Source organism: Podarcis liolepis (genome assembly GCF_965112155.1).
Source record: "Podarcis liolepis genome assembly, chromosome: 6".
NCBI lineage: Eukaryota > Metazoa > Chordata > Lepidosauria > Squamata > Lacertidae > Podarcis > Podarcis liolepis.
In genome coordinates this window covers 76088540-76113534 of record NC_139559.1, presented here as the reverse complement: position 1 = coordinate 76113534, position 24995 = coordinate 76088540, and the positions used below count along the sequence as shown (strand labels likewise).

General features: G+C 43.0%; 3 protein-coding genes across 6 annotated transcripts in view; 1 reads left to right on the top strand and 2 right to left on the bottom strand.

Moving 5' to 3' along the window:
* LOC310710329 (very-long-chain enoyl-CoA reductase-like) overlaps window positions 1–20466 on the top strand; it is a 50030-nt gene extending 29564 nt beyond the window's left edge. For 2 of the 3 annotated variants that reach the window (XM_083511222.1, XM_083511224.1), the window contains 3 exons: window positions 5218–5354; window positions 17103–17143; window positions 20369–20466. In XM_083511222.1, coding sequence (XP_083367348.1) covers window positions 5218–5244 — 27 coding nt within the window. In that variant the 3' untranslated portion in view covers window positions 5245–5354; window positions 17103–17143; window positions 20369–20466. Of the gene's footprint in view, window positions 1–4191; window positions 4327–5217; window positions 5355–17102; window positions 17144–20368 lie in introns of those variants that run through there. The other variant, XM_083511221.1, reaches the window with a different exon arrangement.
* Window positions 1–24995, bottom strand: part of LOC310710274 (uncharacterized protein) — a 982430-nt gene that overhangs the window by 649722 nt on the left and 307713 nt on the right. The gene's annotated exons all lie outside the window — the stretch shown is intronic.
* Window positions 1–24995, bottom strand: part of ABCA4 (ATP binding cassette subfamily A member 4) — a 103079-nt gene continuing 78084 nt past the window's right edge. For both annotated transcript variants that reach the window (XM_083510878.1, XM_083510877.1), the window contains exons 26-50: window positions 24369–24574; window positions 24025–24073; window positions 22745–22971; window positions 21362–21486; window positions 20345–20443; window positions 18645–18834; window positions 16232–16326; window positions 15207–15239; window positions 14845–14950; window positions 14653–14727; window positions 13697–13866; window positions 12828–13005; window positions 11590–11705; window positions 10453–10600; window positions 9834–9957; window positions 9168–9297; window positions 8866–8986; window positions 8182–8244; window positions 7981–8087; window positions 7414–7555; window positions 6768–6902; window positions 5561–5664; window positions 4721–4813; window positions 4347–4596; window positions 1–3425 (exon numbers count right to left, since the gene is read on the bottom strand). In XM_083510878.1, the coding sequence (XP_083367004.1) occupies window positions 3303–3425; window positions 4347–4596; window positions 4721–4813; window positions 5561–5664; window positions 6768–6902; window positions 7414–7555; window positions 7981–8087; window positions 8182–8244; window positions 8866–8986; window positions 9168–9297; window positions 9834–9957; window positions 10453–10600; window positions 11590–11705; window positions 12828–13005; window positions 13697–13866; window positions 14653–14727; window positions 14845–14950; window positions 15207–15239; window positions 16232–16326; window positions 18645–18834; window positions 20345–20443; window positions 21362–21486; window positions 22745–22971; window positions 24025–24073; window positions 24369–24574 (3209 nt within the window). In that variant the 3' untranslated portion in view covers window positions 1–3302. The remainder of the gene's footprint in view (window positions 3426–4346; window positions 4597–4720; window positions 4814–5560; window positions 5665–6767; window positions 6903–7413; window positions 7556–7980; window positions 8088–8181; window positions 8245–8865; window positions 8987–9167; window positions 9298–9833; window positions 9958–10452; window positions 10601–11589; window positions 11706–12827; window positions 13006–13696; window positions 13867–14652; window positions 14728–14844; window positions 14951–15206; window positions 15240–16231; window positions 16327–18644; window positions 18835–20344; window positions 20444–21361; window positions 21487–22744; window positions 22972–24024; window positions 24074–24368; window positions 24575–24995) is intronic.

Sequence of the window (24995 nt, the reverse complement as noted above, 5' to 3'; positions counted from 1 at the left end):
TGAAGTTTTAATATTTCTTTAATACCCAATCTTTTTCAAGTTTAAAAAATGCATCCATGATAAGATAAAAAAACCTCTTGTTTCTTTTCACACAGACAATATGTAAATGTTTGTTATACAGCAAATTACATCTGAGAAATGCAAATCACATTTAATGACTTTCAGGGTCTGCTTCAAGTTTGTTTCTTTATTCAAAGCTATGTTGGAATTATAGCATTGTCCGTCCTGATACTCAGTACAGGAAACCCTGAGCTAGACCTTCCCAACAGATGGCAGTCCATCCTCTGCAACTAATTCCATGGTTGAACTGCACTTAATTTTATGTATCGCCTAATATTCAACTGAAACATACAGTGGTGCCTCGCAAGACAAAATTAATTCGTTCCGCAAGTTTTTTCTTCTTGCGAGTTTTTCGTCTTGCGAAGCACGGTTTCCCATAGGAATGCATTGAAAATCAATTAATGTGTTCCTATGGAAACTGCTTGCCAGGCTGGCGGTGCGGAGAAGGGCTTTTCTCCCCACCGCAAGCCTTCAGGACAGGTACGGGAACAGAGGGGAAGGGGCGCAGCGCTTCTCCTCTGTTCCCGGGGCTTGCGGTGGGAGGAGGGTTTTTCCTCCCCACCGCCAACATTCAGAACAGCATTCTGAGTGTTGGTGGTGGGAAGGAAAACCCTCCTCCCACCGCAAGTCTTCAGGACAGCCATCCGAAGGCTGGCGCGGGGAGAAGGTCTCTTCGCCCCACCGCCAGCCTTCGGAGCAGCCTTCCAAAGGCTGGCGGTGGGGCGGAGAGACCTCCTCCCGCCGCCAGGCTTCGGAGGAGGTCCGAGGACAGTGGGGAAGACGCGCTGCGTTTCCCTGCTGTCCCGGAGATTTGCCTATGGGCTTTCGTCTTGCGAAGGAAGCCCATAGGGAAATTCGTTTTGCGAAGCGCCTCCAAAACGGAAAACCCTTTCGTCTAGCGGGTTTTCCGTCTTGCGAAGCGTTCGTCTTGCGGGGCACCACTGTACTCCCTAGTTATGCCATCAGAGCAGCTCTTCAATCTCCTCTTCATGCTAGCCCTTCCAGTATTTGGAGAGCGCTTTTAGGTCTTTGCCTCTTGAGTCACCCATCTGTGGTGTAGTTATTGCTGGGAGTGGCAGTCATGTATATCAATATATCGCCCAGGACTGGTATGAGGGGCAGAGTGGGATGGCGGTTTCACTCAGTGGTGTATCACTGGTGAAATCGCCTCCGCTCCAGAGTCCCTCTGTTTACCAACGCCCAGTGTGCCAAGGGAGAAACATGCTGGAGGCAGAGGGACTCAGGAGCAGTGGTGGTTTCACCAGTGATACCACTGCCGAGGGAGAAACAAGCACCATCAGCAAGGCACCAATACAGTTTGTTCCTCCCTCCACTTCTTGAAACTGCTCAGCTGAGGAGCATGCAGCTGCTCTTGCCTCATCCTAGCAGTTTTACGGACCCGGCGATGGTTTGGGTGCTCTCTTAAAGTGCTCCCACTCCCCAGCTGAGAGATCTTCAAAGATGGAGGAAACGCTACAAACTGAGCCTGTCAGGTTGGCAGTGCTTGCTCCATCTATGAGGGGTGGGCAAGCTGCCTCCTTCCCAGGAGGAAGAAGTAGCTCACCCTTGCCTGCAAAGGCAGCTCCCTCAAGTGTAACGGAGCCCTTGCCTCCGGCTTGCACGAGCCAGAGGCGGGCAGGGGGGACTCCTTTAAAACTTCTCTGTTCAGGGGCACACAGCTGCCTGCCCCGCAACAGAGACATTGAGCTTTCACAGCTGGGGTGGGGGAGCCTTTCCACCCCCCAGCTGAGCAACAGCCAGTTGCATTGGCCCCAGCCTGGCGAGGCACTGGGGTGAAAGTTTCAACCGGCACCTCGTGGGCTGGGGCCAATGCAGCTTGTTTTAGCCTCGCAGTACATCACCAAATCACAATGTTCAGCTGGTGATACATTGTGATGTTGAAAGTCTAACGTCGCCCAGCCCTAATTGTGTAAGTTACTTCTCATTGGGTGTGTGTGGATTTTTAACACCCAGTGTAGTCACTCAAAAAAGTGTGATCCCTGTGTGGTTGAAAGAGATCCACCACCAAAAAAACACCCAAAACCCACCTTCTGGCAGCTACTCTCTAATACCATAACTGAATTAAACAAAGCTATTTATTTTTTGAAAAGTTTTACCTTCAACAGAGCCCCACAGTGGTTATAGTACTAAAACATAGAAAACAATACTTAAAGGTTATTGATCTTGAGATTAGAGCATCTTGAATCAAACCTCAGCTAATGCAATACCTAAGACATAAATCCTTTTTAAAAAAGATATCAAAATCAATAGCACCTTTGGGGAATCTCTTCTAGATGGTTTCCGGTTGACTTCACTAAGAGCTGCATACAACTACAAGCTATGGTTGAGCTAAATCCAATCTCCATCTGTTAAGATTTTCGTGGTGGGACAAATGGCACAACTGTGAACTCCCCCATTGTACATTTTAATTAGGTTTTAAGTGGGAGTTAAGTAGTATCAAGAGTTGAAAATGACCTGTCAACAGCTGAGGGGAATATTCCAACTTATCTAGTAAAAGTGAGTCACTAATTTAAAGAAGGTCGTGAGAGACCAAATATTTCCTGTTCATCCATAAAATTTTGTGATTCTGTTGCTAGCAGAGACAGCCCATCTTGTGCTTGACTGCTGTCAAGTCTAGATTTGACCCAGAGCATTAATGCCACAGAACAATAGAGACTTTAAATAAACATGTGTGCTTGTTTCTGTTTTTGGTTCAGAATGAAACTAGGAAGCAAAGCAGATGCATCCTTGGGCTTAAAAATATATATATTACGAACACACAAGTGATTTTGACTAAACATAGTATCTACTCATTTGATGCCATCACTGTGCCAAGCTACAGTTCCTAATATTACATTCTACCTTGCTAAAAAACATTATTTAAGAAATGCACATGCAGCTTCACAGGGCAGAGCAGCTGTCAAATGTTAACGCAATATTTAAAAAATGCTTAAAATACATACAAATCAACCCATTTATAATACTAAAAACTGCTTTAAAAGCCCAGCACAACACTTACAGTAAAAAAGACTGAAAAGCAAAGGTGGTTTTTTTTTTGTTCTGTAAAATCTTAACGAAGATGGATCCATTCATACATACTTCCTTTAAAGACGAGTTCCAAAGATGCAGGGAAACCACTGAAAGGGGGCTAAAACCTGTGCTGGTATTCAGGATTTGTAGCGCTCTGCTCTGGCCTGGGGCCCAGCTCTTGCGGAGTTTGCTTCACCTGTGGCAGAACTTCTCTATGCAGTTGTCTTGCGATAGAAAGCGGGGGTCACCTTCACCTCTCTACTAGCTCCCGCTGCACGAGGGTGGAGATGAATTTCCTCATCCTCCATCTGTTGTTTAGCAAAGTTGACAAAAACCTGTGGAAGGAAACCAGGAAATGCATAATCAGAACTGCACTTGCTAGATGGAAGTAGGGAAATCCAGAATGTCCATGACAATATCAGGAACAGAGGTGATTCATGACTCCAGTGTTGACCTTGGAAAGATCTCTCCACGTCCCGCCCCCCCCCCAGATGTTCATCTCATGCATGCAGTTTTCTAGATCAGGACTGGTGGCTAAGCCCGGTACCTCTAAGGTCAGGACCCAAGGACCTGTCTTTCCCACATGAACTGCAATCACCATCTGAGGCCCTTCTCTGTGTGCATCCCCAAACAAGGTTAGGAAGATGGCAACACAAGAATTGGCCATTCCATTGGAAAACAAATAACCTGTAGCCAACCAGATGTTGCTTTAGAGCTGGAGTGAAACATAGAGGAAATAAGCTCTCCTCCTCCAATTAGACTCATGCACAGGCTGACCTGGCAGAAGTCACGAGACGTGGCATGATTGACAAGGCAATTCTCATACAACGTGTGCAGAAATAAGCCTGCTTCTTACTAACAAGAACTTTCAAAAAGCACACGTTAAATACATGTAAGGGGTTTTGTGAGAAAGAAATGGATCTTTTTGTTCTTCAAAGGAAGAGCCATGTCTTGTGAAGTGAAGGCCATTCTTATGACAAGTGCATCACCTTAATTAGTATAATTGGTCTGCAAAGCTTAGTTCTACTGAAAATGACTGACCACCATTATCTCCTCTTTAAATCAACACTTCCCTCACTTAATGCCACTCTCTATTTTCAGATGAATGGAATCTGGAAGCACACAGCCTTTTAGAAAGAATTGCCTGTTACTAAAACATATTAGGCATTGGGGGGGGGTGTTCCCCTAAGTGGCGGAGGGCTTGCATTTGTTGAGTTAGGCCCCCCCCCCCCATTTTTAGCATATTTTTTTCTTACCTGATCCAGGGTGGTTTGTGTGACAGAGTATTCTTCAATATTCAGGTTGTCCTTGTTAGAGAGAATCAGCCGGAAGATCTTGGCCAGTGAGTAGGCGCATATCTGGTACTGGAGCATGTTATGGTGCTTTTCCCTTTGTATGCTGCCAGGGAAGTTCACTTCTATGAAGTGTTCAGCTAGGCTCAGGTCTGGAGGCAGTCCGGGTTTAGAGGCCTTTATTTTCATGCTGATAATGTATCCATCTCCGTATCTGTGAAATACCCATGGTATATGAAGTGACGGATTTACTATCCCAGTAAATAATATTCATCCATCAACTACACTAAATTACACTAAATCAATGAATAAACATAAGACATGAATCATCAGCTTACTTGTACTTGAGATGTTGGATGGTGCCCAGGCATTTGAAGGTTCCCTTAACCATGATGGCTAGACGTGTGCAGAGCGCCTCACATTCTTCCATGCTTGTAAAGAGAGAAAGCTTGATGTAAAAAAGGCCTGTAGTCCCACTTACTCCTATTGACCCCAGCCAGTAAATGCTCCATTGCATTGTAACTTTGTCAGGATGCTCAGCCGTTATTGCAGGCTTGCTGCTGATAGGGGTCTAGAGAGAGCCTCCGACATCTGTGGGATAACCAGCCTCATACAGGCAACTCCCCATTCATGCGCATTCACGGCACATGCGCTGGTTTCAGCACCTCAAGGGGGCCGACTGACATGCACGGTGCCTTGGAACGCAACCCCCATGCTAATGGGGAGTGCCTGTATAACCAACACACTTAAGTTTAATTAATTCATGAAGAGGTTAATGCCATAGTAAGCTGTTCTGCCAGGCTTAACTAAGTTGCTTTGTCCACTTGGGGGGAAGTCTTGTTTCCGTCAGTCTGCCACGTGAACTCCAGTATGTAAAGAGGTCTGAAAAGAGGTTGCTCCAAGCTTAGACCGCTACCTGCATTTTCTGACTGCTGTATGGAAAAGCACATGAACTGGACCTTCAGAGAGTTTGTAAGTAAACCATTTTTAACTTTCCAAATGTGTGGTCTTTTTCTATGATAGGGGAAATGGTAGATTTCCACCTGCAAACTGAAGTAGTACATTGCTATGAGTACTGTATCACATGCTTTCTCTGAAGGTTTACAACAGCAGCAAGTGTTTTTTTTTAAAGGGTGTTAGATTCCCATACTGATTTTACATGGGGAGGTTTGTATTACCTGTGTGACGTAAGGACCACAGCTCTTCCGTCTCTGATCACACTGACAATTGAGTTCCATAAGAAGCGTCGGGACTGAGGGTCCATTCCTGTAGTTGGCTCATCCTGTGAGATGTGGATGATAATAATGATATGGGTACCCTGAACAAAATACTGCAGCATATGCCCTATACGTAACCCAACAGCATTTCCTGCTAAGGGCTCCAGCCAGCCTGGAGCAGGAGCTTTATTAGTGCTATTTGGAGCTCAGTGAGAAAAGGACAGATACACCTTTTTATTTAATTTTTCATACTCCTGCAAGGCTCAGGTTTGCATTTTAGTATTCTTACTCTCACACATTCTAAAAAATGCACTTTTTCAGGTGTTAGGATGAAACATGCCCCCAAATTTAATTAAGTGCGACTTAACCTTCCAAAAATATCAGAAACACCATTTGAAGTGGTTCAGCAGAGGACAGCAAGAAAATCAGGGCACTAAATTTTGCAAAGAACCACACCAGGCAAGAAAATAAAATTGGAGTTTGGCACTGTTTGGGGTGTTTCTCAGAGAAATTGGTGTTTTTAATAGTGTGTTGTGTACCGTCCTGATACTTTATGACATGGTGACATAGAAATTACTTTTAGAAGTAAAATACCGTATTTTTCGCTCCATAGGACGCATCAAGTTTTTTTGGGGGGGAAATAAAGGGAAAAAAATTTATTCCCCCCCCAGGCGCTTGTGGGGCCGGCAGCGTGGAGACGTGCTCTTCTCCCCGCAGCCCGACTTCAGATCAGGTCCGGGGACAGCGGGGAGACGCGCTGCGCCTCCCCACTGTCCCCGGAGCTTGCGGGGCTGGCGGCAGGGTCTCCCCGCCCTCAGCCTCCAAACCACTTCGGGAGACAGCGGGATGGCGGCGTTCCGCCTCCCTCTGTCCCCCGACCTTGTGGGGCTGGCGCTGGGGCTCTCCTGAAGCCTGGAGAGCGAGAGGGGTCGGTGCGCACCAACCACTCTCGCTCTCCAGGCTTCAGCGAAAGCCTGCATTCGCCCCATAGGACGCACACACATTTCCCCTTCATTTTTGGAGGGGAAAAAGTGCGTCCTATAGGGCGAAAAATACGGTAATTTGCACACCACACGGTGTCCAACTGGAGTTTTCCACAACCTTACAGAATTGCCTTCATCTAAAGAGGCTACTTTTTACCTGGCCTCCTTGCCGCAAAGTGACTTACCAGCAGGACTAAAGGAGGGCAGCCTATCAGCGCAATGGCAGTGGAGAGCTTGCGCTTGTTCCCACCGCTGTATGTGCCTGCCAACTGATCTGCATACATCAGGAGACCAAGCTTCTGAATTCCCCACTCTGCAACCTGTGGAGAAGGGATAAAGGAGGTCAAAGGACTGGTAGTTACTTAAAACACAATGGGCTCAATCCAGTCCATGATGGGAGCAGAGTCTATTAAGGAATGCACGTATTGGGTTACTTCTCCAGAATCCACACAGAACTCTTCTTATGCATTGGTAATACAAGAAAACTCTGCAGATTGGCAGGATGGATTTGCAGAATTATTTTACCAGGTGCAAGGTTGGCACGTGGAAATAACAGCAGCAAGGTGGCGTGACTAGCCAGACTGGCTACCTGCAATTTTCACAGGGGTGAATGCATATCTGTACCGCAACATAGATAAGAATATGCATGGACATCAAAGAGCCGCCCAGAGATCTAACAACATACGTAACTGCCTTTTGGGCCTGGATATCTTAGGATGAAGTTCAAAGAATATATAAACAACTCTTGACTGATCAGAAATCATGGTTGTTGTTTTTTAAAGCATCATACTTTTAAAAAATAATAAACGTTGAGGAAGAATTTGTCCTTACCTTCTCAACTTCTGCTGCTGGGACACCACGCAGATTGGCATAAAGACGCAAGTGCTCTCTCCCCGTGAGCAGGTCATCAATCGCATCGAACTGTGGGCAGTAGCCCATGTTTTGATGAACATCAAAAATGTGAGTCAATATGCTGAAGGAAAAAAAAACCACCGTTATAAGATAAATTGCACAGAACAGGAGTTACCATGTAGTTAAGTAGAAATGCATGCTAACATACAGTGAGCTATTCACAATATATCCAATTTTATTCCATTCCTGCCATGTAGGATAGGGGAAAGAAACTAAAACAAGCATCTTGTAGGAGCCGTAGGTGTTGAGTGAGCCTACTTCCCTTTCCAGCCACCAAAAACATAATACGAGTGTGTGTGTGTGACTTTTTCTCCTGCCCTCAGCCACAGAACAGGGAAATATTGCCAACTGGCAGTGCAATGACAGTTACTCAAGTTACAGGGTGTTTTTATTCCTACAATCAAGCGGCATGTAAATTTTCCTAAATAAATAATTTCATTGTTCACTGGGCTGGGCTGACGCCTTCTGGCATTTTTCACGACATACCTGTGACCGGCAACTACAGCATCTCCAGATGTTACTTGAGTGTCTCCAGTCAGCATTTTGAATGTTGTTGTCTTGCCAGCTCCATTCACGCCCAAGAGTCCGAAGCACTGAATTTTAAAGTAATCACACACTTTGTTAATTCCAGAAGGTTGTAAAAGTGAATCACTTCAAAAGGCTTTACAAAGTTGATTCACAACTCACCTCTCCGGGACGAATGCCAACACAGAGTCTGTCCACTGCTGGTGTGTATCTACCTGCATAAATCTAGAATAAGAGGAGGAATTTTTAAAATAATAATCTCTTCTATGAAATCTACAGCTAAATGAATATATTGGAACTTGGCATCTACCACTTACAGGGACAAGAGGGTACAACATAATGGAAATGAGCATACCATCAGCAAAGTTAAATAAGAGAGGTCTAGGTAAAAACTGCTAAAAGCATACATATGGTCTCTAACAATTTAACAGTCTTGCTGATGAGTATGTCAAGGTGAGTTAAGTTTTCAAGATTTTTTTTTTATGCAAACATCGACTTTTTGTTTGCACATTTAGAATATTCTTCATATTTTTCATAATGAAGTACAATAAATGGAAGTTGCAAGGAGTGATTCAGAGGTAGTGTCAACAGAAAGCAAAGTAAAATGATGCTTTACAGTTATGTGTTAGATCTTCAACAATGGAGTAACAGGAAGGAAAATAATACATTCCAGATGCTCCAAGGGATGCAAGCAGCTTCAGACTGATGATCAAAAGTCAAGGAAATAAGGGTCCAGGATGCCCCAGCCCCAAAGAGAGGTTTCATGCTGGGCATACTGTCTTCCATTTCCAAGATAAAAGTAAAGCAAACACACACATTTTGAAACACTGCCTGGAAGAAGATTACCTTGGTCAGTTCTTGTAATTTCAAAATATCCATTCTGCTGCCTCCATTCAAGATTCGTTGCCTTTCCTCTGCAACATCCTCATCTTCATCCATAACGGGCACCATCGTGTTTTGGGCAAACCTGAAGAAGCCAGACAGAACAAGTTTATAATTCAGTCCAGGTGTGAAGAGCAGCCTTCATATACATATTGAAACACACATCCCACACTCAGAACAGTACTTTAGAAGGCAGATGCATTAAAACTACGGTAACTAATTTCATACATATGAGACCTTTACAGGCCAAGAGTTTTTCAACATACCATCCTGTAGAGAAGAAACTATGTTGTGACAGAAGATTTAGAACAAAATAGATGACACCCTGCACCGCCAGGGCAACCATGTTTTTTCCAGCAAAATCCCAGCGAAACGGGTTCAAGACATGTTCTTCCCCTTAGAGATGAAACCAACCGAAATCAAGCTGAATTACTACCAAAATATACAATGTGCTTCATTGGCAGCCACTGAAGTAATTGTTTTCAAATACAAAGAAGGACTTTATTTTACCATTATCAATGAACTATTTTGCAATTTCTCTAGGTGTTTCCTCCTAATGAATATGCTATGCTGGTACCTTCCCCAAAAACCCAGCCCACCTCAGTTATGCTGCCTCAGAGAAATAAAATAATCTATCATTTTTAGAAGAGCCAAATGCACACAATTTTGTATGCAGTTTGGCTAATATGTGATAACGCATTGTTTTATTTTCACTAAATTCAGAATTGCAAAGTATGGCTGTGTTTTAATTGGCATTTTCTTTCGGAAAGTGAAAATTAGGTATGCCCTTTAAATGTGAACTGGGTCAAAGTTCTGCACCCTCCCTACCCCTCCAGGGTGAATATTAAGTTCTGAAAGGGCAAGCTCTGTGTTCAAAAGCTTACTTGGGCTTGGGGCAGAACAGAACAATTCCACGTTCAATCTGTACTTACCAAACCGAGCATATACATCAGTCACAGCTTGGTTCATAGCTAAGTCAATGAGTCCACGACCCAGGCAGAAATGAGGAAATACTAACAGGATATTTTTCAGTGTTTTATTGAACTGCAGCAGAACCTGCAAGAAACAGAAATACACAATATGCTAGCGCTATTCAGATTTACTCAAGAGTTCCTTTATAATTTAAGAAAACGTTGAGAGTTAGGATGAAAGGCTACACAATTCTTTACCTTACTAGCTTTTATTGGCAAGTGAAATAGGATGCAGTAATTGCCGTGTAAATGAGGATGTGCAATTGGGATGTACCAAATAGGAAATTTAGGTGGCAGATGAATGCCCCCACCCCTTTATCCAGTGCTACTGGATTAAAGGAAAAGTGGACCTATAAAAGTGGATGCTCCTTTTTGCCAACCCCCCTTTAGAATTTCTAAACGTCTTACGCTGGCCACAGCAGAGAGGCTCATAGATAGCGAAAGTTTGTGGCAGTTTCAGCAACTGTTTCTATCAATATCTGACTTGGCACACATCCGCACATAAATACCCTTGCTGGATCATAGGTTAAAAAGTACAGTACTCTTGTCACAATAATGTCTATGACAAAAAGTCACTCACTGGGTTGTTCTCAAAGAGCTCCAGGACAAATGTAATGGCACTGCTGTTGATACCAATGAAGAGGTTAATGCAAGACAAGGCAACGTAGGCCGTGCTTGGGACGCTGAAGAAGCAGGACAATGGGTACATCATAGGAATTATGGCCCACCTGCATGCAAAAACAGCAAAAAGTGGGGTAATAAATTATCTGCTTGGTGAACAAACTATGTCTGACCTTCTCTGCTTTTTTATTTTGCTGGTGGTGAGAGGTCCTGGAATAGGGAAGAGGTCATTTCTTGGCCACCCTCTTCCTGGGTGCCCTGCCGGGCAGTTGATTCCAGAGAACAAGTATATTAACACCTGTAGCTAACTGACTTGCCTTCAGAGAAGAAGGCTGGTGCAGTGCAGACCTTTTGGGATCCCTATGAAGGCACTTCCCCTTTAATTTTGTACTGCAGAATGTATTACCTGGTAGGAGACAGTGTGTGATGTATTATTGGGTGGTAATCGGAATTGTGTTTTGGTTGCCTGAGTGAGAGTCTGGGTTGTCACATCCAAGAGCGGGCGAAGGAGTTGTAAATTATGCTAGATGCTGCTATGCATTTTTGTAGATCCAACATTTGCTCTTTTAATAACTTGTTGGCTTGGCATTAGTTATCTGTATGGTTGAGAGTGAGGCTTGGATGTGTAAGATAGCCAAGGATATATATATGCAGATCCCCCACTATCTGCCCATTTGATATGCAAAAATACACTTATTCCCACATAGGAAAATACTCCTTATTCCATTGGAAATCATGGACTTTTTATGCAAACACTCGCCTATCAAAGAATTTCCACATAACATATTGTGTTACTATCACAGTTATTTCTAGTTACTAACAATGCTGTTTTGTGGAAGTTTATTGCATTTTTTTTCAGGTGATTTTTATCCTTAATGTCAACTTTAAGAGAATACTTTTTGAAAAATTACGCCGCTTTGAATCTGTATTTTATATTTGACCTTGCTTTTAATATAGGTTGTGAACCGCTTTGAGACTTTGTTTCTGAAAAGTATAAACAGGTATTTAAATAAATGAAACAAGCACCTACTCAATACAACAGATACCCATATTTTGAATGTGTCTGGCCTTGTTAAGAATTAATGAAATTACTTACCCATATAGAAGCAGCAATGCGATAAGTGCGGGAAGGTTGCTTGGGGACGTGTATGCTTTCTTTTTGAAACCAATGAATATTCCCACTACCAAGCCAGCACTCACTGCATAATTGACCTGGCACAGGGGGAAGAAAATGAAAATTCGTTACAAATAAAACACCTGGAAATCATTTGGAGCCATATCACCAAATTTTGCACCAGCTTTTCCAATATTTTCCAGGATGCATGCTACTGTGTATGTTATTCTCCTGGTAAAACAGGAAAGCTGCCCAGAAATATAGGCCTTAGCTAGAAAATCATCATCATCAATCAGCATATTATATTATATTATATACTTGAGTTTGGAATATTTTTGTTGGGTCTTCTTTAAAAAGAAGGTGGCAGGAAGAGACGTATGTGCATATCAGGGTTGGCTAACCATTGTTGCTCTGATGGGCTGCATTCACCCTTGACCAACCTTGAGGTGTGGCAACCCCACACCCCTTCTCACATGCACACAGGCCCCCTTCCCAGCTGGTCAGTGCAGATCAGCTAACTGAGTTATTCCTAAAGTCAGACATTTGATAAGGAGGTGATGAGGAAGAGGGCAAATTGTTTCAGCACTGTGCCTGCTTTTATTTCTTCTCCTTTTTGCCACCACCACCAAACTTGGCAGCATCTTAGGGGCCCAGAAAAAAATGGCTTAAGGCTCCCAGGCCAGGGGTTAGCTGCACTGTCCATAACGGGCAAAACATTTTTATATGGATAATTGCTAGAATGGGCTCTGGCACCTACAGTAAAGGATCTTGTGGCACATTGCTGGGGCAATCAGTGATTCGATTCAACATCAGAAAACTGCATAAATCACAATGAAAATTTAAATTCATCACTTCAAGGTAAATAATATGACATGGATTGGGCTGATTTTATCTGATTAGGAAGAGCTGGGTGTCTGCTGCAACAAGGTTTTGTGGAAAGGCTGCATGACAGTATTTTACTGGGCTCATTGGAGTCCATTCAACAACATATGTGACATATATATATATAAGGAGCTGCCTAATAACAAGTCGGGCGATTGCTCCATCTAGCTCAGTACTGTCTACACTGGCTGGCAGCAGGTCTCCAGGATTTCAAATAGAGGTGTATCTTAGCCCTACCTGGAGATGCCAGGGATTGAACCTACAACATTTTGCGTGCACTACTACTGAGCTGTGGGCTTCCTCTGTACTTTCTTACATCATGTCCATCGGCTACTTACAATGTCCCAAAGGAAATTGGTAAACCAGTAAACAAAAGGCCTCACACCGCTGACGAACTGGAGGTGCTTGGCTTTGGTCATCCGTTCTTGGATAAGGTATAAGACAAAGCTTGCTGGGATGAAAGACATGGCAAAGATCACACAGATGGCAACAACAGCATCTACCGAAGTGGTCAGCCTGCAGGGAGAAAAGTAGGCGGGGACAGCTAATGATCAAGAGTTGTATGATTATTGTTTAAAAAACCAACAACAACACCTCGATGTACGTACTGTCACCACAGAACTGAGGTTCTCTCAAGTTCTCACAAGATTACATCTCCAAGCAGTTGGTGAATATAAGCCCCCTCACATCATCTGAGCAGCCAGAAGCAACGTGGCTAGGATGCACGCCATTGAACAAACAGAAGTAGTGGTATAGCGTTCAAGAGCATCTATCGAAATGTCACTACATATGTGACAAACCTGCCCACCCAGAAATAATTTGGAAAATGTGCCATTGGGTTGCCACACCAGCAGTGAATCTAGGTGAAAAACATATTATTTTTAAATAAGTAAGAGGAAATATAGATTAAATGTAAAAAAAAAAGTATGGGCTGGCATTTGATGACAACGGGAAAACCCCCCTGCATACATGAGCAGCACCAATTCCACAATAAACTCCCACCTGAAAGCACCCTGTCTTCTGTTCACCCTAAACCTGTTGCTAAATGAAATGACAGGTTCTAACTAAATTAAAGAGTAGCTTGATTTCTGCACTATACTTAGTGAAAGTATCATAAATATTTTTATCTTTCATACAGGCACATTCCAACCCTAACCCATGCTAGCAAGAAGGGAGGGAAACATAACAGCAAACTTTTCTTGCTTACACAGTGACTTCAGAGAGCTGCTCCTTCGTGAGGTTCAGTGGATGGTTGATAGCAGTTATGCCGTATTCCTCGGGGTCTTTGCCAGTCTGCAGATTGGCTCTCAGGATTGCATTGTTGGCTATGTTGAGAAAACTGACCATGGCATGCCAGCCTTTGTTGTTAAACCACACCTGGCAGAGGAAGATAGCTCATTAGCAACTTGAGCAAGGCAAGTTCTGCCTCTTCTTTATTTCACCACCTGGCTATATAAGTGGAAATGGGTCAAGATCTCAGAACTTTGCTGGGGTGGTACTTCATATGTCTTGAAACAGGTGGCATTCGTCCCAAAATTTCATGCTTGCCTTTCCCTCTAAAAAGCAAATAAAAACCCCTTTTCATATCTTAAATAGGGTCTCTTTCTTTCTTTCTTTCTTTCTTTCTTTCTTTCTTTCTTTTCCTTCCTTCCTTCCTTCTCAGTTAAGGTAATACAACAAAGCTACTGTTCCCTTAGGTGTGAATGTTAAATGCCAGAAAAGGGAAAACTTGTCTATTTTTGACCAGGGGCTCCTCTTGTCCCGTGCCGAGAAAGCAATGGGTTCAAGTGGCTTTCCATTTGCCCCACTCCTTTCCCAGGGAAACCTCACTCTTTAGTGCTCAATTGGAGCAAATGTCTACCTGGAGGAAGCCCGAATTGCCATTTGCTCCGACTAAGCATTAAAGAGTAGTTTCCCCCCAGGGGAAAGCAGTGAGACAAGAGGAAGTGTTGATAAGCCCTAGGTTTTGCAGGATCCCATAGTGCATGGATGGGAAACCTGTGGCCATCCAGATGCTGGGACTACATCGGCCACAGGCAGCAGGGCCGGTGGTCAAGGAAGATGGGAGTTGAAATGCAACATCATTGGTAAGGACACAGGTTCCCTATCCCTGATATAGTGCTTCTAAACATTGAAAGCTTTAGTCTTAAATATAAAAAATACCTTAATATTGTATTCAGTTTCCATGTACTTAAGAAAATTTGCCATTTCTTTCGAGGCAGCCATTGTTGCTTCACCCTAAATAGCAGAAAACAAAGGGCTAAATTTTTCTGCAGTGTAAACATACTTTAATGCCTATAGACATGGGGTGGGGGGAGCTCATGCTTACATAAAATCAGAACAATCCTTGCTTACCCCTGTTATGTTCATCATCTGACCAAGATCTCTCAGGAAACCAACAATCTGCTCTCCGGTAACATGCAGTATTGGGAGTTTTCCTCCAATGGAGATTCCTCCGTATCTAAAATACAAAGAGGACATGACCATCAATTGGTCATGGAGAACCCCATCTGTCTATGAATAGATTGATATACTGAACATTCGCTTAAGAATAAATGTGTCTTTCTTACAGAAAAGAAGTACATTACTCCATGTTGAGCGTGGAATATAATTATAAACCAGATAACGACTAGGTTAGTCATATCATGCTATCTGTTATGCTTTAGCAAATTCTTTAGGCTTCAAAATTCAACAGAAAACCTACAGTGCCTTCCTACCTTTTCTCATTGACCCAGTATTTGCTCTTCAAGCTGCAAAAGAAAATGAAAATATTATATTCCACACAAAGTTGGGTTCTTTCAGATTCGGGGAACTGCTGAATAAAATATCTGGGGACAATGGGCTGTATAAGAGTATTTTCAATAAGAGTATTTTCAAAGCGCAGGGACACTTGGCTTTGCAATGGAATTTCCCCTCCTCATCTCCCCACAGATTTGGGGAGGACACGGGCAGGGAGGAGAGGGAGGGGAAGTTCCGTTGCTCAAGTGGAAGTACTTCATTGGATGCTGCTGAGTGTGACTTCACAAGAATGTCTAATCCTTAACTCGGATGGCGAGTGATCTTACCCTCTATCATTGTTCCTGACTACCACTCATTAATCTGACCTTTCTGTACAGGTACAGATGGATTGCCCAGAGATAGCCTATGCAGGTACACCTGTTCTATGCTTTTTCTGTGCAGACGTTGGATGGCCATCTGTCAAGGATGACTTAGCTGAGATTCCTGCATTGCAGGGGGTTGGAGTACATGACCCTCGGATCCCTTCCAACTCCTAACTGTGCATAACAAAGCTTGAAAAGCTGTGGTGCTGAACAGGAACAGTGGCAAGAGCATCACAACACTAAAGCTGCTTTTAATAAAAAGCAAAAACAAAGCTGCTGTGGCTATACACAAACATATTTGTGTATAACATATAGTTTGCCCTCACAACCCAATCTTGTGCAGAGTTAGGAGCAGCAAAGTTAATTGGAAGCAATGGGTTTGCTGCTTGCACACTTGGCTCTGCACAATGGTTAAGCTGTGGCCCTCCAAATATAGTTGGACTACAACTCCCATCAACCCTGACTACTGATTGATAGTTGGGGCTGATATTATAAACCACAGTTATTTTATTCAGTGTCCTAACGAATGGAGAACTGCACAGTGGGCTGGGTATTCAAAACTATTCAACCCATTTCAAGGTAATTGTTCAGAGCCTCAGTCTATACAAGCTGCCGTGGATTTGTAAAAAAAAGTTTCCAACCTGCTTCTTATGAGGGTGGGATAGGTTTTCACCAGGAAATCGGAAATATTTCGATGAGTGAGATCCTGAAGAATTTCTGTGCTACGCTGTGCTCTCTAAAAGGCAAAGAAAAGGACAAATGGATTAAGAAAACAACTATTAAACCCCTCATGGTTAGAATTTGGCAGTTCAGAGAGGCAGGCACAGAAAGAGGTCACACAGCAGTGATTGCTAATTTTGATTTACAGTGAGAAATGGCTCCTCTGCTGAAACCATAGAACTGCCCTGACTCTACTTGAAGTTTCAAGAAGAACTTCTGGTCTTTTTCTATATCTTGAATTCAGATCACATAAAATACCAGTGATTTGCAATCAAAAGCCAGGCAGGTTTCACTGAAGGCTACCAAAATATTTGTAAACTTCGATAAACCTCACCCTAAAAATGAATGCAAATGACACTCAAAACCCAAGCAATGAATCTTCTCGATTGCGAACTAGTGTCATTACAGCTTTGGGGAATTAAAAGACAAGAAACAACTCGGCAGCTAGCAAAAACAACCACCCTTCACGTAGTATATGAATTTAACCACAGAGTGGCAGCACAACCCTTCATTAGAAGACAAATGAGACTATGCATGAGGGTTTTTTCAAAGTAACAAAATATGACCAACAACCTATTTCAAGAGGAGTGTTGTGAAATTGTTTTTCTGCACAGCCCTGTTTTCTGGGAAAAAAGCAGATAATGAAACCTCAATGTTCAGTTTGGCAGTTTCCCAATAAGATTATTAACAAATGAATCTCTCTCTTGCAGCTTAACTATTAAAAGTGATATTACTTTTCTAAATTATCTTTACAACCATCGTGAGAGGCAAATCTCTATTCTATTTTAACAGATCAGAGCATTGAGGGAGAAAGCTTGGGACATACTCCGAAGGTGAGCCCACAAAAGCTGAATAGGATTTGAACTCGGGTCTCCCAGATCCAAGCTGCATTTCACAAGCACATTGGATCAACTCCACAAAAAGCAAATCCACAATAAGCTTGTTACACAAGGTGTAACTAAATAAGAAGAGCCAGCTGGATACAGACCTGAGGTTCACAATGGCTTGTTGTCATAACCATGGTTTAATGTTACATTTGAACCGGAATTATATAAGGGTACTCAACAGGACTCCCTTAAAATCCATGTACATTTTGCTTGTGAATTGCTCCTTCATGTATTAAAAGGGTTTTCTGTATATGTTTTCACTATATGTTTTGTAGCGTACTGTAGAATTTGGTGCAAAACTGGGTTCTTTTGGGAGCTTTTGGTTATAGAAAAGTGGCCGAAAGAAACCTGCATGTTCCCAAAGGAGTGTCTCAAACTTTAAAAAATATCATAGCTACTGCCCTTCTACTGTGGCTCCCCATATCCCCACATGCTTATTTCCACTATAGCAATCCTTCCAAGATGGCCAAATACTACAACTGACAAACTGAGTAAGTGAAGCAAATTATGGAAAGTAACACAAATGTGGGACGTGGATGGTGCTGTGGGTTAAACCACAGAGCCTAGGACTTGCCGATCAGAAGGTTGGTGGTTCGAATCCCTGTGCCGGGGTGAGCTCCCGTTGCTCGGTCCCTGCTCCTGCCAACCTAGCAGTTTGAAAGCACATCAAAGTGCAAGTAGATAAATAGGTACCGCTCCGGCGGGAAGGTAAACGGCGTTTCCGTGTGCTGTTCTGATTCGCCAGAAGCGGCTTAGTCATGCTGGCCACATGACCCGGAAGCTGTACGCCGGCTCCTTCGGCCAATAAAATGAGATGAGCGCCGCAACCCCAGAGTCGGCCACGACTGGACCTAATGGTCAGGGGTCCCTTTACCTTTAAACACAAATGTATTGTAAATGCAAAATTTGGTGTGTGTTTGTGTGTGTGTTTTAGCATACTGTACTGTATTTTTTGCCCTATAGGACGCACTTTTTCCCCTCCAAAAATGAAGGGGAAATGTGTGTGCGTCCTATGGGGCGAATGCAGGCTTTCGCTGAAGCCTGGAGAGCGAGAGGCGTCGGTGCGCACCGACCCCTCTCGCTCTCCAGGCTTCAGGAAGCTATCTGCAAGCCTTGCGAGCCCGGCGGGAGTGCCCACAGGCTCGCAAGGCTTGCGGGCAGCAGCCTGCAGCCCGAAGCACGGGGCGCACCCCGGAGCGCACCCCGTGCTTTGCGCAGATGTCCACAAGCCTTGCGAGCCCGGCGGGAGTTCCCGCCGGGCTCGCAAGGCTTGCAGATAGCAGCCTGTTCTTTTTAAAAAATTTCCCCCCCAAAAAACAAGGTGCGACCTATGGGCCATTGTGCCCTATAGAGCGAAAAATACGGTACTTTCAATCCACCTGAAACCAATTCAGTGGCAACCACAGTGCTTCAAACAGGCAAATGGCAACCAAGCAGTCATTCTTACCTGTGGGGGAGGAAGTCCTCCAGCTCCCAAAGGACACTCCGGTAGCATGGTGAGTTTCTTCCGAGTACTGCATTTGCAGGATGGTGAGGGGTTCTGGGGATGCCACATATTAGTTTGGAAAAGGGCAGCTATGTTATAAGGGACAGCCGGTGTCCTCCAGGCAGTTGATGCATTAACGCAAGGGTAGTTCCTACACATGGAGACAAGAGCACAGGTGATTTCATTAGCAATGTTAATATCAAACGGGCCATGCTAGATCTCGGAAAACTTGCAATTATATATCTCACCTTTACAGTACCAACCGTTAAAAAGGAGCAGTTTCCTTAAACACATTACAAACCCAACTCTGTGTATCAAGTATAGGGCTGAGCAATGTCAGGTTTTCAACTTCATGATATACAGTATCACGAGCTAAACATTGCGCTATATCACAATGTCTGAAACAAGGATGGAGTTATGTAGAGGTGAATGGGGTAATGTTCTGGCAACTGCTACTACTTAGGAGTCTAAAACGGATCCATTTTTATTTTTAAAATATTGTTGCAACTGGTATTGTATAGTACAGAGCAACGGGCACGACAAGAATCATGAGAGCAGTGGTGACTGGCTTCATGATTTTTCCCATATCATGATTTTTTACATGATTTTTTACATAGCACAGGCACACGTTGTGATTTGTGATATATCGTCATGTCCAATGTTACAAAACCGTTACCACAATGTGGACTTCAAACCAATTTTGGACGGTGTATCAATACATCACCCAGTCCTAATCACCTATTCTGTAACTAAAGGGCTATTTATACTACAAGCCCATACTTGTCACCAGTTAACCTGTTTGGGGCACATCTAGGCCAGGGATTCTCAAACTTTTTGAGCCAAGGGGCACATTTTAACATTAATGGAGCTGTTGTGGACACCAATAGATATTGTGGAGGCAACCCATGTGTGGAGCAACCCCAAAGTCCTTACACAGAACCTTTCCTTTCTTGGTATTTCATATTTTTATTCTCTTAAATTTGGGGTGCTTTGCTGTGTTTCTGTACACAGCACAAGAGACATGAATTCAATTGTGGGTCTGACTTTGTGGAACTCCCTCACAGCTGAGATCAGAAAGGCCCCTTGCCCTGCTGAACTTTAGGCACTTTTTATGACAGGAGGTATTTTAAGTAAATTGCATTATGCTTATTTTAGGTTTGTACTATTATATATATACACACTGCCCATCTGACTCGGTTTCCCCCGCCACTCTGGGCAGCTTCCAACAGAATATACAAAACACAACAGAACATCACACACGAAACGCTTCCCAATACAGGGCTGCCTTCAGATGTCTATGGAAGTTTGTATCTCTTTGACATCTGATGGGAGGGTTTCCTACAGGGCAGGCACCACTACCAAGAAGGCCCTCTGCCTGGTTCCCTGTAATCTAACCATGTTATTTGATTGATGAATTTATTTCATGATTGTTCTGTAAACTGCTTTGTGACCTTCTATGGTGAAAAGCAGTTTACAAATTTGGAAATAAAATAATTACACCAACAGACAAAATCCCCAGTTTTGTCACTGGTGACAACAACATTCTCCAAGATTGTCACTGGCTGGGAAACTTCTGAGACCAGTTCCCTACTGTTTCAAGCACTACTGATGCCACCTGCAATTGAATAGATTAGATTAGTAGAGAGAACAAAGTGACTTACTGAAGGGTCTCTCTCTTCAAGCAGCGATTTCCAAATCCCGGTTTATTTAAGAAGGCATCAATAAGAGAAACCATCTGCTCGCTGCCAGGCCGCTCATTGCTAATGAGATTGGATGAGATTTAAGGTTATAAAAAGATGCTGACTGCAGAAGCAAGACAGTGGCGAATGAAAATCGGCTGATCACACAGGTAGGGTCAAGCCACAGGATATGTTAATGATCAACTGCCCATTGTAGGATAAGGCATACTAAGTGTAAAAGGATTATAGGAAGGACAAGGGCATTTTCGACCCATGACCAAGGCACTGATTTCTAAATGCAAAGTGAAAACCACACACGCATGCATTCCTTGCTTACAAGAAGACAATAGTTTTTGGGCTAGTTCAGAGGGTCTGTATGTATTTTGTACTGGTTTCATACAATCTTTCCATCCTGCTTTCCAGGTGGAAAAATTACGGAAATGGAGCACACACATGTATGCAAGTGACACACATCAATATGGTGTGTGTGCCCACAGGTTTTTCCATGTTTGAGGTTATACAAACTGGCCATAAGTGACAAGCATTCACATTCACCCAGACATCACCAATTTGCATATTTTTGACACGGCACCACTTAGCTATTTAGAGCAGTGTGGATGGACAGAAAAAGAAAAATATTGAGCACCAAGTGTCTTGTTTTCATTACACAGAAGCCAAAGTATCTCAAACAAAGCAGAAATTGTACACACGGCATTTTAATGGGTCTACTGAATTAGCTAGCAACAATCCTAGAAGGTAGTGCAGTGCTATTGTTATGCCATAAACATGACACTAGCTAGCCAGGAGGAAGATGCAAAATCTAGGCTGGGAGAAAAGATCAGTCGTGATCTGAAAAAGTCTGAGAATGACTTCAGCAGCTAACTATGGACTACATTTGCATGATTTAAACCGGAATGAAGCAGCAGGGAACTAGAATCCACTCAGCAACAAGGCACCACAAGTGCTATCTAGGAACGAGCGAGGAAGGTCTTCTCTGACCTGAAGAAAGTGAACTGGTGCCCATAGATCCAAGGGTGGAGAGTTAAACTGGGGTATTCACCAAATGGAGGAATGATTACTGTAAGTATCAGAGCCAGCAGCACAAAGCTAGCAGGTAGAACAATCTGCAGGCAATATGGAAAATGTCAGCCACCAGCAGGGTTCACAGCACACCAGCGGTATCTAAGTACCACTCAGATAACACACAAGCGCACTGACAGTGGACACTTGTGCTGGAAGTCCACATAGGTCTGATAACACAACATGTCATACATCAAAGAATAAGAGTCAAATCCGCATTTTATAACTCATGTTTTTCTTTAATCCTCCCAAATTTAAAGAGAATGGCAGCATATGCTAATAGCATACAGTATTATGCTATAGCACATTATGCTAATAGCATATTAGTATATAACTAGAGATTATAAGAATGTAGGAACATAGATTATAAGAATGTAGGAACAGAGGAAGACCCCTCTTCACATGTCAGACCATTGCTCCATCAAGCTCAGTACGGTTTATAATGGGACCTTCTGCACACTAATCAATGTGCTCTGCCAGTGCTACGGCCTCTCCACATATATGGATACGTGGAGTTTTCAGTAACTATGGAATATGACTTTTTTGTTCTCAGTTTTTGTCTGTATTTGGATACCTTGTTCCCCACCCAAATCAAACTTGCTCAATTGGGTTTCTCTTACAGAAACATATTGTTTTCTTAATTGTATGGGATGCATCATTGACAATAAAGGACAATAGGCCACCTACTCAGGTGGATGGCTTTGTTCTAAGATCTCATCATTTTAAAAAACAAAAACAGCTACATTCTTGGCTACTGTTATTAAAATGTGCAGCGAGTTGATAGCAGAATTTATATCATCACCCTGATGTCAATAGCAAATTATTGGAAGTACGTATGTATGCTTCTCTGGGTAATTCTGAAGACCTGGTATAATTCGTTGTAGACGGTATACACCCAGTGAAATTAACTGACAGAAGCTGGCTTTAGCCTGATTTGTATCTGGATAGAACGTTTTAGGATCTGGTTTATTGGGCTGCATTTTTAAGTACAGCCCAGCGATAGGCTTATAATGTAGTGAGGTGCTTTTACAATAAGATTGTACTTCTTTCTCCCCTTAAGCCTGTTATAAATGCAGGTGTGTATAATTGTGAATGCCATATGGAAGAAACCAGGCATGCGCAGAGTTTGTCTGAGGCCCGGAGCAGGAGGCTTGTTAGAATAAAGATATAAACTCAAACAAAAAAGCCCCCCTCAGGGGGGGGAGGCGCTGGCCAGCTTAGCCCTCTGAAAAATGGGGGCAGTATACTGGGCTGCCCCCCACCCCACATGGGCCCTTGTGACTGTAATGGAGGAGCACATACCTGAGCAAGGAAGTCTTTAAAGCTACGCGTACTGTGGTGGAATCGTTTGATGAAAAGTGCTTTGATCTGCTGAAAGGTAAGTTGGCAACCTTTGTTTTGCCTTGATCCTTTCCCACCGCTCCCATCCCCTTCCTGTGCCACAGGCATCCGAGATGTGCCATTGGCTGCTGGAGCAGTCTGGTGGGCTCCCTCTTCTTGTCCAGCAGCACCGTTCTCCTGTGCAGCTCCTAAAGTTTGCAGATCAACAAGAAGAAATGACCACGATTGAAGAACGGAGAACGAAATTAATGGATTATGCAGAACTGGACAGATTAACAGGGAGGATTCGTAACCGACGGGACCAAAGATTCACTGAGGAATGGAATAAATTTACAGAATATATTAAAAATATTTGTGATAATGATATAATGTTTGTAAGTTTCTAAGAAGCTCTGTAAGAAGGTTTGGTAGAAATATTGTTTAAATAATATGGTAAGATAAGATATACATAGTGCAATATAAATGAAGAAATGTGAAGATATGTAATAACTACGGAAAATTATCAGACATGTTGATGGAAGTCTAAAAGAAAAAAGACGTGTGATGAATTCCTAATGTTTAATTGTGTTATAAATTTGTTTTTATTGGAAAATTAATAAAAATTATATACAAAAAAAAGTTTGCAGATCAAAGATGTCATGCCAATTACTTCATTTACATTTACATTTTTTGCCCTGCCATTCATGAAACTGTTGAGTTTCTCCAGGGTTTGATTGTTTAGAAAACACCACTTCCAAAGTGGCATGATAATAGCGCAGCTACACTTACAGCAGGAAACATTTACAGATCTAATAGAAAATAAACTCAGCAAATGCCTACTGTACTGGTCCAGGTCTTTCCCATTTTCCATCAGTTTGTGAGCTGATGAACTACATCTATTTGATTCTGGATTTGCATCGCTATGGTTAAAATAAAAGCATGGCCCCACTGGACCTAGAACCGATGCTCAAATAGGTTCCCTAATCCTTCCATTGTTGAAGAATGCCCTCACCATGGGAACCTCTAGAAAAACATACCCATAGCTTAAGATCATCATGGTCTGGAGTTCCCTATCCCCACCCTACCAATGGCTAGGGATGTAAGAAGGCATCCTTCTAGGGAATGGAGCTGGGACTTTCTACAGTTGCTCTGCCACTGAGCTACAGCCCCTCCCCTCTTGTTTTCAAATCAGAAGTCTATTAAGATGTGGCAGATATTTAAATCAACTTTTTAGCATGGTACTAGATGACAAGAGAGTTTACCTGCATTCTGTATTCCAGGGTCAGCCTCTGCTGTAACCTTCAAGAAAACCTGCAAGAGAGATGCATAAATATGTTCTGTGGGGACATGAGGGTCTTGGAGCATCCTCTTCCCTCTGCCCCACAGTAACGTAGGCAAAGAGCTTGAATTTACTGGAAAACAGTAGACCCTACTGTACCATTAGCTCCCCATAAATCCAGATAGGATTCTTGTTCTCTTAAGAACTCAGACACACGCTTAATATTTACAAAAATCTTATTACTTATGGGGTATAAACGTCCACCCAAAATTATGAAAGAAAAGACGGGCGGGACAGAGAGCGAGAACACTCCAGAAAGTTAACAACCTCTTCAAGGGGCGTGTCGGAGATCCCAAAACTGCTGAGTCCCACATCTGCCAGGGTTTCCTCCAATTCCCTGAAGAGACTGGCATATGCTCGCTGTTTGAAATTCTTACTGGGTAGAAGATAGATAAGTTCCTGACCAATACTTTCTATTAACTTGGCTTCTGGAACATGGTGGTGGATCAGTTCATTTAGTTCATTCACATCACCTGCAAAGATGCAGAACAGAGTTTGGGAAAAATGAATGGCAAATTGCTTGTTTGTTTAAGTATTTACTTGCTTCCGACCTTTCCCCAAAGGAGTTCTTCTCCCCCTCCCCATTTTATCCTTGTAACAACCATGTGATACAAGCTAGGTCTTGAAGGTTATGACTGGAATAAGGCCATCCAGTAAGCTTCATAAATGAGTGAAGATTTGAGCCCTGGTCTCCCACATCCTAGTCTGACACAGATCACTACACCATACTGGATTGACAATTGTTTGAATTTCAACAAGCCAGTTAGGAAGGGCTGTCCTCCCAAGATACACAGTACATGTAGAGACTTACTAGAGACTAATCACCATAGGAGCCAACTCCTTGGAGCCAAGGTCCCTTTGCCCCCCTCAATAAAATATTTGGAGCCCCCAAAG